General features: G+C 34.6%; 1 protein-coding gene across 1 annotated transcript; it reads left to right on the forward strand.

Annotated features, from left to right (window-relative positions):
- The first annotated feature begins 430 nt into the window (after positions 1-430).
- Positions 431-13,177, forward strand: LOC140043493 (uncharacterized). The gene is made up of 6 exons (XM_072088010.1): positions 431-1,604; positions 5,821-5,983; positions 6,527-7,267; positions 10,151-10,347; positions 10,620-10,716; positions 11,751-13,177. The coding sequence occupies exons 1-6, from the start codon at positions 1,423-1,425 to the stop codon at positions 12,561-12,563; spliced, it is 2,193 nt and encodes a 730-aa protein (XP_071944111.1). The 5' UTR covers positions 431-1,422; the 3' UTR covers positions 12,564-13,177.
- Positions 13,178-13,862: the final 685 nt, after the last annotated feature.

Below are 13,862 nucleotides of genomic sequence, written 5' to 3' on the forward strand. Positions count from 1 at the left end.
AAACAAAGACTGAAGAATAACTTAACATCCAAATTTATCTATAATTGTAAATCGGCTTACGTTAATCCATTACTTTTATTTTCACTATATTCATTAAACAACAATAGTTGTTAAACCAATTGTTTTTAGTCGCGTGCAACGCGACTCTACAGCTCACTATGTCGGTCGGTCGGTTGGTCGGTCGGTCGGTCGGTAAACACTAACTTGAGCACCCAACTGCAGCCATGTATATGGCCTTGTTACTTTGTTATGGGCTGACAACAATAGGCGACAGCAAAGCTATATATATATATATATATATACACACATACTATAGTAGAACTGCAATTAAAAAAAAAACCAATGCGCATGCGTATTGGTTGTCAAAGAAAACAATACAGGTTTTGACTTTCACTGTAAGCCTGATTGAATTGAATACAAAGTCTATGAAACACATGGCTAACTCGCTGGTATATTCCCAGAATCAAAAGCTTAGTGATAAAACAGTATTAGAATCGGTAAAAATTGTGTGTCAAGTATGGCGCTGAAACAGCAGTGAAATGTTAAAGGGAGTTTCTAAAAGGTGTTTGAAGGAACAATTTTGGAAGCTACAGTAAATTTAAATTGATGCCGAAAGCCAGTAATTCATGGTTTGGAACTTACAATATAGCTAGATTTGATGGTGAAATAATTTGAAATCTAGTATTTGACAAGGTGTGGAAATTGCAGTACCTCAAATAAGTGCCGATGACCTAGTTTGTAAATTGTGTTGGAACATATTCATTATATTAGTGTTGATGTTGGGAGCGGAGTGAAATTGATGTTGAAGCCCCTTGATGGTTGGAAGGACATTAACAACTGATAGTTAGAATTGACATGGAAACGTAAATCAACTTTGTGTTATTTTAGATTTGAAAATCAAAGTAAACTTCGACTAGGTATTGAAGTCTAGTTGTGTTGGAACATTCATCAGTAATGGTGTTGTGAGCGGAGTAAAATTGATGTTGAAGTTTCCCATGAATAAAGAAGCTCAAACCGACAGAGTGTTGCAGAAAGTACAAAATCAAACCTGAATTACAACACATGCTTGGTATTGTGTTGATTCTCATGAGAGAGAAAACCTTCCCCAGATAGCGACAGTTAAATCGCGTTTTCAAGGCTATAGATACTTGTAATATAATTTGCGATTATTTATTTTTACGTTCGTTTATGTTCTTGTAACCTAATTTGAGAACTAACCCATATACAGTACTTACCATATCGGCACTGAACTGGGAAAACGTATTGAAAGCGATTCTGACTTGTCTGATTTGTGTTGTTAATGATGCCTACTGTAGTTTGCAGATGAGTTGATCAAAAGCAATATGTAGGCCTATATTCATGTGTTACTTATAGCGAAATGTGAACGATATCTCCTCGTTGTGATGTAATTTATTCTTTACAATGTCGTACTATAAAGCAATGCTAACAAGAGTTATCTTCACCCTGCATAGCCTGTTTGCAATATACATCGTAACTATTGTGACAGCCGACACGAGGTACTGGACGCTTGCTCTGGCGGTTGCCCCGCTCTTGATAGAATCAACCATCACGATTAATAAAAGAAAGGGCAAAGAATTGAAATGGTAAGAACTTATGTTTAATTTACAAATAGATTATTCTCTTAGTTGGGTCGATGGTTGTTGTGGAATGAATGTAGAAGAGTAGCAGTTTGTGAAAGAGTAAAATAAGCGTGTGAAAGAGAGGAAAATCGGTAAAGAAAAAAGGGTATTCTGTAATAAACTGGGTTGGTTATACTACGCAAATATCAGAATATTGCTTCTTCTGAGCTTAGGGTTCGACTATGACGCAACGCAATCGTTATCTTACTCCGTGAAGCTAGAAATGCTAAAGCTAGTTTTATAGTTCCATGCTAATCTCACTGTAGTTACAGTAGTAGCCCCAAGCCATGAAGAAATATTTATCCATGGTTTAACTAAGGTGTTTTAGTGTTTAGTGACTATGTTTAAGAAAGCCAGAATTTTGGGAAATGGCAAAATCTATCAAATCAGAGCACCGACCTATATTTATTTCTTTGATCTTAATATATCCACCGTGAATAACACTTCACTTAGTAATATATATCGGCCAGAGTAATGACCGATAAAAACCCTTCAAGTCGAGTACTCAATCGATACGTCCACATAATGACCTCTGAGTGGACACTCAAAAGTCAATTGTACGGATAGGTGGTAACCACCAATATTGAACAATCGTAACTATATCTTACCGCTAGTATCGTTTATTAATCAATAGTTTCGTCATCCGTATATGTATACAGTATATAATAATCACTTTAATACTTTACTAAGTATTCACCCTCCTCAACCTCCCCCTCACCCCACCCCCCTAACCAACAAAAAAGAAACAAAACAAATACGCACACCATTTGTATAATTATTACCATATTCTTCCTTTTCTATAGATGATTTGTCAAATATATTTCAGTAACTTATTGCATTAATATAACACATAATACATACGATATTTACAAATTAATACATTTTACAAATAAAATGAATACGCGCCTTAGTTATAGGAAGAAGTATTCGACACCTCAATACGTATGAAATCCTCAAATGTTTCTAAAATATATACACTGAACAAAAATGATCGATACATAAGCAGAACAGTAATAAACAGATATAAGATTCAAGTTAAAATGAATTATCATCTCCTTAATTAACAGTAGGCCCTAATAGTCTAATAAAGTGTAAAAAATAAACAAAACAAAACAAAACTCCTAGGTCTAGTCATTTATTTTATCTTTTTTTTGGATAGATTATTATATGAGTTTGTTTTGCAATTGCTGCAACCATATTTAAATTTATTTCATTTATGACTATATCATCTGAGAAAGCCAATTGATTCGGCCATTTTAATTGACCGATAACAAACACATCATAGCACACGTTTTATGTTCAGTACCGTATAGTTATTATTGATTGTGATTAATAATGACGTTTTTAAATATTCCAAAATATACAAAGATGGTAATAAAAACACCTGATAACTCATAAAAACAGTTTAAAGTCAGATTATTACAGGCAACAGAAAATTTTTTTAAACGACCAGGCGTGAAAGTACAATTGGTTCCCACTAGAGACGCAACGCAAAGACGCAAGCGCAACGCAAGTAATTTGGCCAATCACGACGCCATGATTTATGACGATCCATCGTTCGTCGTACGGCCGGACGGATGCTTCAACAAGCATGAAAAAATAGAGAAAAAAACTGTTCCATTTATGACAGAAAAAAAAAATCAAAGACAATAAAATAAGAATAGTCTAATTGTTCTGTTTGACTTTACTATTTTTTATTTATGATTGTAGACATTTATTTTATTTTAATAAGGAAAATATCACAAGTTATTAGTATTCTTGCTCTTCCGCGCGCGCGCGTACACAGATTTTGAACGCACTATCTTCCTATTACCAGTTCGATTATCAACTGCGATTAACAATGTATTCATTAAAATACAATTTGTATCAGACTGATTCGTTATTGGATTCGACATTAGACCAAAGTAGAGCAATATTATTATTGTATTGCACTAATTACAATGTAATGAAAGATAACAAAAACACGCGGAATCAAACTAAGAAAAAGTGTCAATTCATCGGTTTATAAAACTATGTAAAATTAAAATGTATGCCTACCCGTTTACAGAAACTTAACATTGCTAATGCACATACCGTGCATCGGTGAGTGCGTCATCATAGTTTGAACGCGCACGCGCACGCTTTCAAAGGTTGTCGGTGCAATTGGACGGACTGGTTCTAACACTATTAACCTCTGTCTGCACTATCATGGACTTGATGATGTTATATCATTACCATATTTAAGCATATCACTACCATATTTGGGCACATCACTTTTTTCCAAACTAGTTTGATAGTGTAGACAGAGCTCTAGCCTTTGTAGGCCCACATTCAAATGTTTGTTTGGATCTGAGTAATGGGAATTTAAAATGAACAATATCAAGTATTTATGTATTCATTATGGCAATTAACACAGAACAAATTCAAACATTATTGATTCGCTCCCAGCTCTAGGTATACATTGGCGTCAGCTTCATAATGTTCACATAATTACTGTCGTGTTTAATGAAATACAAATCATCATTAAATTAGCGTCATAATTAGAAGGAATATGAGAGCTATAATTATTACAGGCCTGGAAACCAAAAGAGAAACCATTTAAGCTCTGTGTACACTATCAATCTTTATGTGGCAACAAGAAACTGTGATGTGCCCATATATGGACACGATGACGTCATATTACTACCATATTTGGGCATATCACTACCATATTTGGGCATATCACTACCATATTTGGGCACTTCACACTTTTTTTCAAACTAGTTTGATAGTGTAGACATACATTTAAAGCTCATAATCCCACTAGCGATATTTCGGATAATCCATCGCTTGTGATTGATCAACTTGCTTGCGTTGCGCTTACGTCATTGCGTTGCATCCTAGTGGAAACCGAGCTCGGAAGACAAGAGGCAAGTTATGTATGATATTTACGTAGTATCACTCAGTTTACTGAGTCACTCATTTCACGCGTACCGTCTTTTATACTATTCATTTTAACTGATAGCTGCTGTCATTCCACAACAAACTTTCATCCGACTAAATGTTCATTTTCTGCCAACATTGCATTCTTAGCGAACATTGAAATATTGTTACCCAATGAACAAGTGCATTAAGATAATTAGCGTTCACAATGTCGGTAAGAAGAACATAAATTGGTGCATTAATTGGCGTTGACATTAGACTGTTAGTAACAATAAAATGTTTTCATTAAAATCTAATAACAATACGACCACACTTTGTTTATACAAAGTGCTATCACTTAGCAACGTAATTTCTACTAGATATTTCAATTATTATTAATACCACGGATAAGTAATCTTAATAATTAGTATCTTGGTAATTACAGTTAATTGCTTTACGAAATTTATTTCTGAGGTTAATTGCAAGAAGTGCATGTAACTTGGTGTTTTTTTTCCATCTATTTTTTTCCACGAACAGAACATGCATGGATTAATTTGATATTTCTGAGGTTAATTACAAGCATTCAGGTAGCTTGGTGGTTTTTATTTTCCATCTATTTTTTCCACGAACAGAATAAAATTCATGAAAGATGCATGCATTATTTATACAAAAATAAAACTTCATTAAACCAATTATTAAAGATAGGTAAAATATTATTCCTGCAATTTTTGCCATTGCCATATGCCATTTTAAAGTCACATAATAGTTATTCACTTTGACCAGAAACTGGATAGAAAAAAAAATTATCTGAAAAAAATGTAATTTAAAGCAAAAAATACTTCAATATTCTGTCAGACCAGGGAAGAGTTATGTAATTTAACTCTTCCCTGGTCAGACAATGGTTTTTTTGGTTAAAATTAAACGTTTGTTTTGGTCTTTTTATAAGTGAAATAATATTTTTTATACATAAGTGAATAAGTGAACTGCAAAATGGCCTATTTATAGTCTGAATATATTAACCTTCATTTTTCATATTTTTGGGGACAACACATCTTTAAATATCTTTGGTTGGTTTGGTCCCTGTATCTTTGGTACCCTATGTATTATACCGAGTGATCATTTCTATTTTTGTGTAGGGTGTGCCCAAGTGTATTTTTCTACCTGATGTCGGTAGTACCTATGTATTATACCGAGTGATCATTTCTATTTCTGTGTATAGGGTGTGCCCAAGTGTATTTTTCTACCTGATGTCGGTAGTACCTATGTATTATACCGAGTGATCATTTCTATTTCTGTGTAGGGTGTGCCCAAGCGTATTTTTCTACCTGATGTCTGTAGTACCATCTGTGTGGATTATGGAGGCTGAGTTGCTTGATCAAAGAAAAGCTGATTACATTACAAAGAACATGGAGTTTGAATTCAATCCGAACAGTTCGGTATCATTCTATAACCAACTGAAACAGGTAATGAAAACTTGTTATCGTAATTTAAAAGAACCAATATCAATAATTATTTAACAAAGATTTTTCTTTTTATTAGGATACTAAAGATACGTTCACTCTGAGCCTAGATTCGGTCACTTGGCCGGAGCAAACGTTGCTCAGTTACGTTTTTTGATCACACACGTGTTTTTGTACGCGGAATCCGGAGCGGATTGCGTTCGCGTTAGCGGTTTTACAGTATTCATAAACACCATATTATCCATTTTAAACGATTTTTTTATCCGGCGACGAACCAGAAACTGTGTTCTGTGGGAACGTAGCTTAAATATGGATATTTGATATTCGTGTAGAAATAGAAAATTGTGTAACTCATGCGTACCTAAAATGCATTTTATTTTAATGAAAGATAGTAGATCTACCAAATGATTATCTCGCCGTCTATCCAGAAGAAATCAAGTAGTAGCAATTAATAAAAAGATATCTTTCTACAGTTTTACTTTTGTTATGAACAAGTAAGGTATAATAATAATAATAATCAATGTTGAAACATCTTTGTTTTCCCAGGCGACAGAAGACTTACAGGCCGAACGAACACAATTGGTTTTAGCTGTTGAACAGTTTCTCCCATTTGTTCTAATTGTTGGTCGATGGATACTACCCGCTGGTGCACTATCTCGCGACAAGCTATCCCAGTTACTTCTTGTGTACATAGGCCTAGCTGCAGACATCATCGAGTTCCTTGAAACTTACAAAGAAGACCCAGTCAAATTTAACGAACAGTTAATCTACGCCGTGTTAAGTCTCTGGACATGGAGTCTACTACAGTTTGTGTTTGTAGTTACCATGACAAGAGAAGCGCAAGACGCCATTGATAGTATCGAAGAAGAAGAAAAGAGGGTTAAAAAACAAAGACAATTAATTATTAATGATAGGACATGCTGCTGCTATAGTAAGAATAATGTTCATATTGATCCAAATATGAACTTAGAAGCAATACCTGGATTAATAATCCCACAAAGAATGAAAGATATTGAGATTGAAGACAACGAACCAAAGTGTCAGTGTTTGGAATCAGAGGTGTGGGGCATTGTTGTTACTCTGTGTTTACAAGACGTTCCATTCCTTATTCTTCGCCTAGTTCTCATCTGTCATTTCCGTGTATACAGCCGAACTAACGTTTTCTATTCGTTCAAGAACGCTCTCATGTTGTCATTACAAGTGTATAGACTAGCCGCATTACACCATGAACGCAATGAAATTCTTAAAACGGAACGCGAAGAAAGGCTAAAGTTGCTAGAAAGTTACTGAAAGAACAAATCGTTTGAATGTTAAGAACAATAAAGATGTCTATACACAATTTGAAAAATGTCATTTCTATTTATTATTAAATCATTAGCAGTTGCTAAAGAAAAAATTATATACAAAATGTATCATACAAATATCTATATAAATTACTGTAATTTCCATTAGTATTACTATTAGTATAAAAAGTCCACAGCGCTGAAATTGGCGCTTTACAAATTCGTATATATTATTATTATTCGTATAATATATATTATTTATATTTTTATAAACGTGGTTACTTGGACGATCTATATTTCTAATGTATATCGTATTTCCAATAATATGTTTATGTTTTTAGTAAACCTTTTCTCCATGGTAACCTTTTGAAAATGCATGTGATTCAATCAGTTTTCGTTTTTGTCCATAAGTTGGTAAATTGTTATTGCAAGGTTATCGTCTTTTTGATTGTTTCGATCCAGGGGGTATATCCGAAAAATTCTGTTTTATCTTTTATTTTAATAGAAAATGTATTATCATGTGTTACAATTGTAGCGATTCGGTTGAGATCACTCCATTACGCAAATACTCTATTTATAACCTTCTATTCAGACGTATACCTTGTCTAAAGATGTATTCACACGAGGTAAAACACACTGGATATAAACGGTGTGAAACACACCTACAGTACACGTATTCACACACAGTTAAACTAAACAATGTTTTACTTTAAGTTTCACTGAAATCGTATTCTTATTTATAAGTTTTTATTTGTTTCCATATTACATAACGATGGGTACCACCCTTATGAAAGCTGCAGAACTGAACGAATGCAAACTGTACAGATATATTTAAACTATAAAAATCATATATTTTGGTTTTCAATTGGATTTTTAATAATACCAGTAATAGTAAAACATTTCATTAAGTTAGATATTTAATTAGTACATGTCTGGTGTAAAGCAATATCGTAGTGACGAAGGTATTCTGTTTGACAGTAAATGAATAATAGTATGTTGACAGAAGCAGTAGGATCCCCGGTTATTAAATTAACTCAAAGCAATATATTGATGTCGAACGAATGTGATAAGATTTTTTGTAGACATTAGAGAAAACTCCGTATCCATATACGTATGGGTAAAATTCGTGTACTACGTCACACATTCTGTGTATCGTGACATCTATACCGCGCATGATACCGATTTTCGATTGTCGGATTGAATTTCACTCGTTTAAGATAAATTCAGTTAAACGCGGATGAGATCACATTTTACCAGCAAAGTTGATCATAAATTTTTCAAGAAAATTAGTTTTAGGAAAACCACAAAAAGTAAAAGTGCCATATATACCTATAGCCCTCATTGTAACATTATTTTGCTCATATTGAAAAAAAAAACTTATCCGTATACGTTTTGGGACGTGGATACGTATGCGGCGTGAATTTTCCCAAACTCTCTACAATCGTACGCATGCGTGTACTCGTGTCTGGTAAGTTGACAGTTTTTACCGCACTAACCGCACGTCGTTTGTTCTTTTCTTGTCCTACTAATGAATATGGATAGTCTGGATAACATATACAGTAATGCGTGTCTATGTTTTCATTAAAATGTTATTACCAAAATAACAGGTAATGAATGTCATTGTAACAATGACGTCAGATCTGATGCGTCGATTTATGGCATGATTGAAAAGCTTTTAATTCAAGAAATTGTTTGTTACAACCCCGAATGAATTCTGACCGAAAGAAAATATTATCCATTATTATCGAACAATATATAAGACAGTTTCATAATATCGTAAACAGCATAAGTAGATGCGTGATTGATCAAAGAAACCGACAACGTCATCAAAATTTAAATATTACCCTTACCGTAGTATTGAATAATATGGTTATACTTATACTTATATATACTTATATATATAAGTATATATAAGTATATATACTTATATATACTTATATATATATAAGTATATATACTTATATATACTTATATATACATATACTTATTGTTAATTCAACTTTTAAGAAGTTATAATTTCCCTAATATTGGTTGTTTTCAGTTATATGTTTAAAGCAAACATTACAAATAAGGCAATTTCCCTGTAACGAACTTCTGTATGGAATGAAATAAATAATTACGCATAGTAAACAGTAATATATTTATTTTTCTTCCTTAGGCCTATTTAAAAAGATAAAGGGGTAATTTTGTTGTCAATTTTGCATATCATTCATTATTAAATTCAGAACACATTGTGAAATGTATGATAACATTCACTTGACGTAACGACGCAGCATAATATGTCCTAAAAGAATTGATTGACGGAACCAATAAAAATAACGATTGCAAAAGAAAATCTTTTGTTCTTAATTTCAGTGTTTAAATATACTCTTAATATAATAATATATGCTTAAACACAAGTTATAGAAAAGTGTAACTCAGACAAAATGACAACGATGACGTAAGACCATCATAAAGCAGCATCCTTATTTGATACAATTTAAATACTCAGTTATTCGGTATTTTGTAAATTCATCGAGGCGTGACCAAGCTAGATGATACGGATGAACGGGCAACACTGTTGAGTGTTGTTGCGAGCAAAGCAAAGCAAACGCAACTTCTATGAAGACTAGTCAAGCTATACTAGAGACTAGACTCATGTCTCTTTTATGCGTCTAAAGAAAACCAACCTTTCAATTTTATATAAACACAGGTAGGCTTTAGGTAAGTAAATGTTAAATTTGGTTGACACTGCACCGATGGAATCATCAGAGATTAGATTGTAATTGTGGTAATTTTTAATGTAGCGGCTTTTTAAAGATTAGTTAACATCGTCGTAAAATCAACGACATTATTTACTTTTTTAACTAACATTAAATTTGTTTCACTGTTGTTCACAGGTTCGTGATATACAATGGGTGGAATTTCAATAATAAAAGCGGTGACAACACGAAGTATGTTTTCCGTACATGCCCTGGTGTCGGTCTATCATGTAGTCGACGTTCTGGACGACTTAACATACTGGGCTATATGCTTGTCGTTGGTGGCGCTAGGCTTTGAAACGGCTTATACCATAGTGAAACGAGATGGTAACGAATGGAAATGGTGAGTGGATAATAACTAGGTTTATTGAAATAAAATTGTACAAATAAAATCTCTGGTCTTTAATCAGATATTATTTGATTGAAAATATGAAAAATCCAATTTGTTATGATTCACACTTTTCAGCCCTCCCAAATTTCTCGATACATCGCGGATTTTTTTAATTTTTCGGTAATTCCAAATAACTGCCGAACCAACGAAGAGTTTTGTGTGAAAGCGCCCTCTATTCTTTGAAGTAAATTTTATAGCGCCCGCTATCACATTATCGATTACAGGTTTTGCCCCAGTGTGTTATTTTACCTGTGTTGTATGGTACCAGTCGTTTGGGTATTGGAACTCGATATTTTGAAGCGACGACTTAATGCAGATAAGGTAAAGTTACAAAGCATACAAACATAGAGGCATTGTTATTGAAAACATTATATTTCTAGCAAAAAAAACCCGCCAAAAATACACAATTTGCCACTCGTTTTACTGTTTTTGTATGAGGCATATTATACACAACATTAAGCCAATGTATTATGTCACTCCAACATGGAGTTTAATTTCTTGGATACAAGTACAGCCCTTTGGGACACTCATATTCAAGGGACAACCTTTTTTCATGAATGATTGGAAATACATGTTTTAACACTATATGACCAACCCTTAGATTCAGGGACGATTCGGCCCTGAGACGATTCGGCCCGGGACTATTCGGCCCACTTTTGGTGGGACGATTCCGCCTACTTTTGGGCCGAAACATCCCACTTTGTGGGGGGTTTGTGGGCCAAAACATCTCACTTTAGACCATTTTTTTGGTATTTATCAAGTTTTTAAAGGTGTTCAATAATCTGTATTTTATTGATATTGACAATGTTGATATAATTTATATAATAAATTACTAAAAAAACCTAATTTTATATTCAATTTATTACTTCGAAAACCTTGTTTATTTCGTGCATTCGCCAAGCGGCCAACAGAGGGCGTAACTTGTTTACAACGTTCGTGTGACTTAAAAAATGATCATTTTCGACAATGTTTTCAAAATGTTTGCTTTATTGCATCTTTATACCTAGTAGTACTACCCCATAGTCTCTCTGGAAATAAAGTTTGGGGAAAAAGGCTTATTTTATGCTTATAAAATGGATATCAAAGCCGATAAATTTAAGTGTGCCGAATCGTCCCAGGGCCGAATCGTCCCGGGCCGAATCGTCTCAGGGCCGAATCGTCCCGGGCCGAATCGTCCCGGGCCGAATCGTCTCAGGGCCGAATCTTCCCGGGCCAAATCGTCTCAGGGCCGAATCATCCAGTTACCCACATTTAATAAGAAGACATTTTGCTGTGTCCCGAAGGTGTCCTTTTAATAAAGGAAGGGAGATTTATTTAAGAAAAGTGTCGAGTGATCACGTTTTTGTAATCCACAGAATTCCGAGACAGAGCCGAGCGACGACCTGTGGTTGATAATAACAGAGCAGCTTTTGTTATTGGTTCTTATTCTCGGACGCTGGATACTACCCAAGGGTGAGGTCACACGAGATCAACTATCCCAGCTCCTGTTAGTCTATATTGGTACAGCCGCTGATATCATAGAGTTCATGGACGTTCTGAAGGAGCCTAATGTACGTGACGATATGAGCCTGATTTGTGTCGTGCTCTTTGTCTGGTCGTGGAGTCTAATTCAATTTACCCTCGCGGTGACCGTAACGAAAGCACGTAAATCTCGTCTGGCGATGGATAACTACGGCTTAAATAATGCCGAGGAACTCGCCGAAAAGCGTAAACTAAAGAGATCGCTTTTCAAGCGATTTCCAAAATTTGCTTCGATGGCAATAAAAGATATTGTGAAAACATCTTCGTTGCTTAATAACAACGGAAGTGAAACGCCAGATATTGAAGAAAAAGAAGAGGAAGACATCGGGGAGTTTCTCAAATGTTTGGAGTCGGACTTTTGGGCCATTATGGTAACACTTGTCTTACAAGATGGCCCCTTTCTTATTATTCGGATGATGTTGTTGATTTTCTTTCATGTTGTTAGTTACACTAGTATCTTCTTCACATGTAAGAATGTAATGGTCATCGCTCTGCTTATATATCGATTGGTTGTTCTTCACAACGAACGAAAAGACGAAGAAAATAGTAAACAAACTGAAGAGATGACAAAAGAGACTTATAATATTTACAGAACCAGTTTTGGTGTTGCATACAGAATAGCTCAACTTGATACCAGTACAGACTAGATTGAACTAGGTAAAACCAGTTTTGGTGTTGCGTACCTAACTAATTAATGACTGTAGTTTAAACTTATCTAAAGTTTCAATAAGGTTGTCTAGTCATTTTACATTGTTTGGCAAGAAATATAGAGTGTTTATATAATTTATATATTTAAGATTATGACTTTCAAGTGTTCGCTCCTTTACGTTTTGTTGGCTCGTGAATGAAGGCGAACAATACACAGATACCAATAAAAAAAAAATTTCATAATTTAGCAACATTATTGATACTGTGTTAAAGTTGATGGTTATTAATGCTGTCCTAATGAACTTACTATCCCAATACAAGACTCTCGTTACTCGTTTAAACGTAAGCTTAATAAAAGAAGAAATGCGAAGTGCTGGATTGAACTAAAACCGCAAATACCTTGTATTTTGTTTATGGGTGCTTACTTTGTCGGCCCCGTCTGTGTAAAAAGTAATAAACTTATTGAAGTACTTTATGTATGTAAATATGTAGAATGACACAATAAAGGTCCATTCATAGAAACTATAAAAGTCTAAAAAATGTACAATATGAGTATATAAGTGATGACATTTTGACTGTAAGGCAGATTGTTAAGGTAGATCTATCAAGATGAACGGCGTGTACACATTGGTCCTGTTTTTCGTGTTTATGTTCAGCGCAGCTTCAGGTAAGATCTTCTTTTATGCTTGGTTCCCACTAGCGACGCAACGTAACGCAATCTAGAAGGGCATTTTCTTACGTTGCGTAGGTTGCGTTACGTAGTGGGAACCACGCTTTAGATATGTGTCTACGCAGACAAAGAACTGTTTCAGTTGTTTATGGTCTATCAATGCCGAAGAAAAACTCGTTTTTCCCTCCATGGTTATTCGTTTTAATCAATGTCGCATGGCTTCTAAGCATGTATTTTATGGGCGAAGTAATAGCTCACGTTACCTCAGGTTGTGGGTTCCATCCCCGGTGTGTTCAAGAGGTCTATAGTGTTTTCTATTACATATATTTTCTATTCTTTCTTTAGTCACCTTGTTCCTCCCCGCCCGGGGTATCGAAATGTAAACCATACTGGGAAGGTATTACAGACTCTTTTGTGCGTGAGGAATGGAGTACACCCCTTCCCCACTCCTTCCAACAAATATGCACAATACAATCGGATATGGTAAACAAGCTAAGGAAATGGAGATGAGCACCAACTGTTGTTAGCAAATAAGCTTCGGTTTCGAATTTACTTAATTGCTTTATATTTTATGAACTAAACACCTTAGAAAGATTTATGGATAGGAGTGCTCTTGTATGCTTAAAGG

Source organism: Antedon mediterranea, chromosome 3 (assembly GCF_964355755.1).
Source record: "Antedon mediterranea chromosome 3, ecAntMedi1.1, whole genome shotgun sequence".
In the NCBI taxonomy this organism is placed as follows: Eukaryota; Metazoa; Echinodermata; class Crinoidea; order Comatulida; family Antedonidae; genus Antedon; species Antedon mediterranea.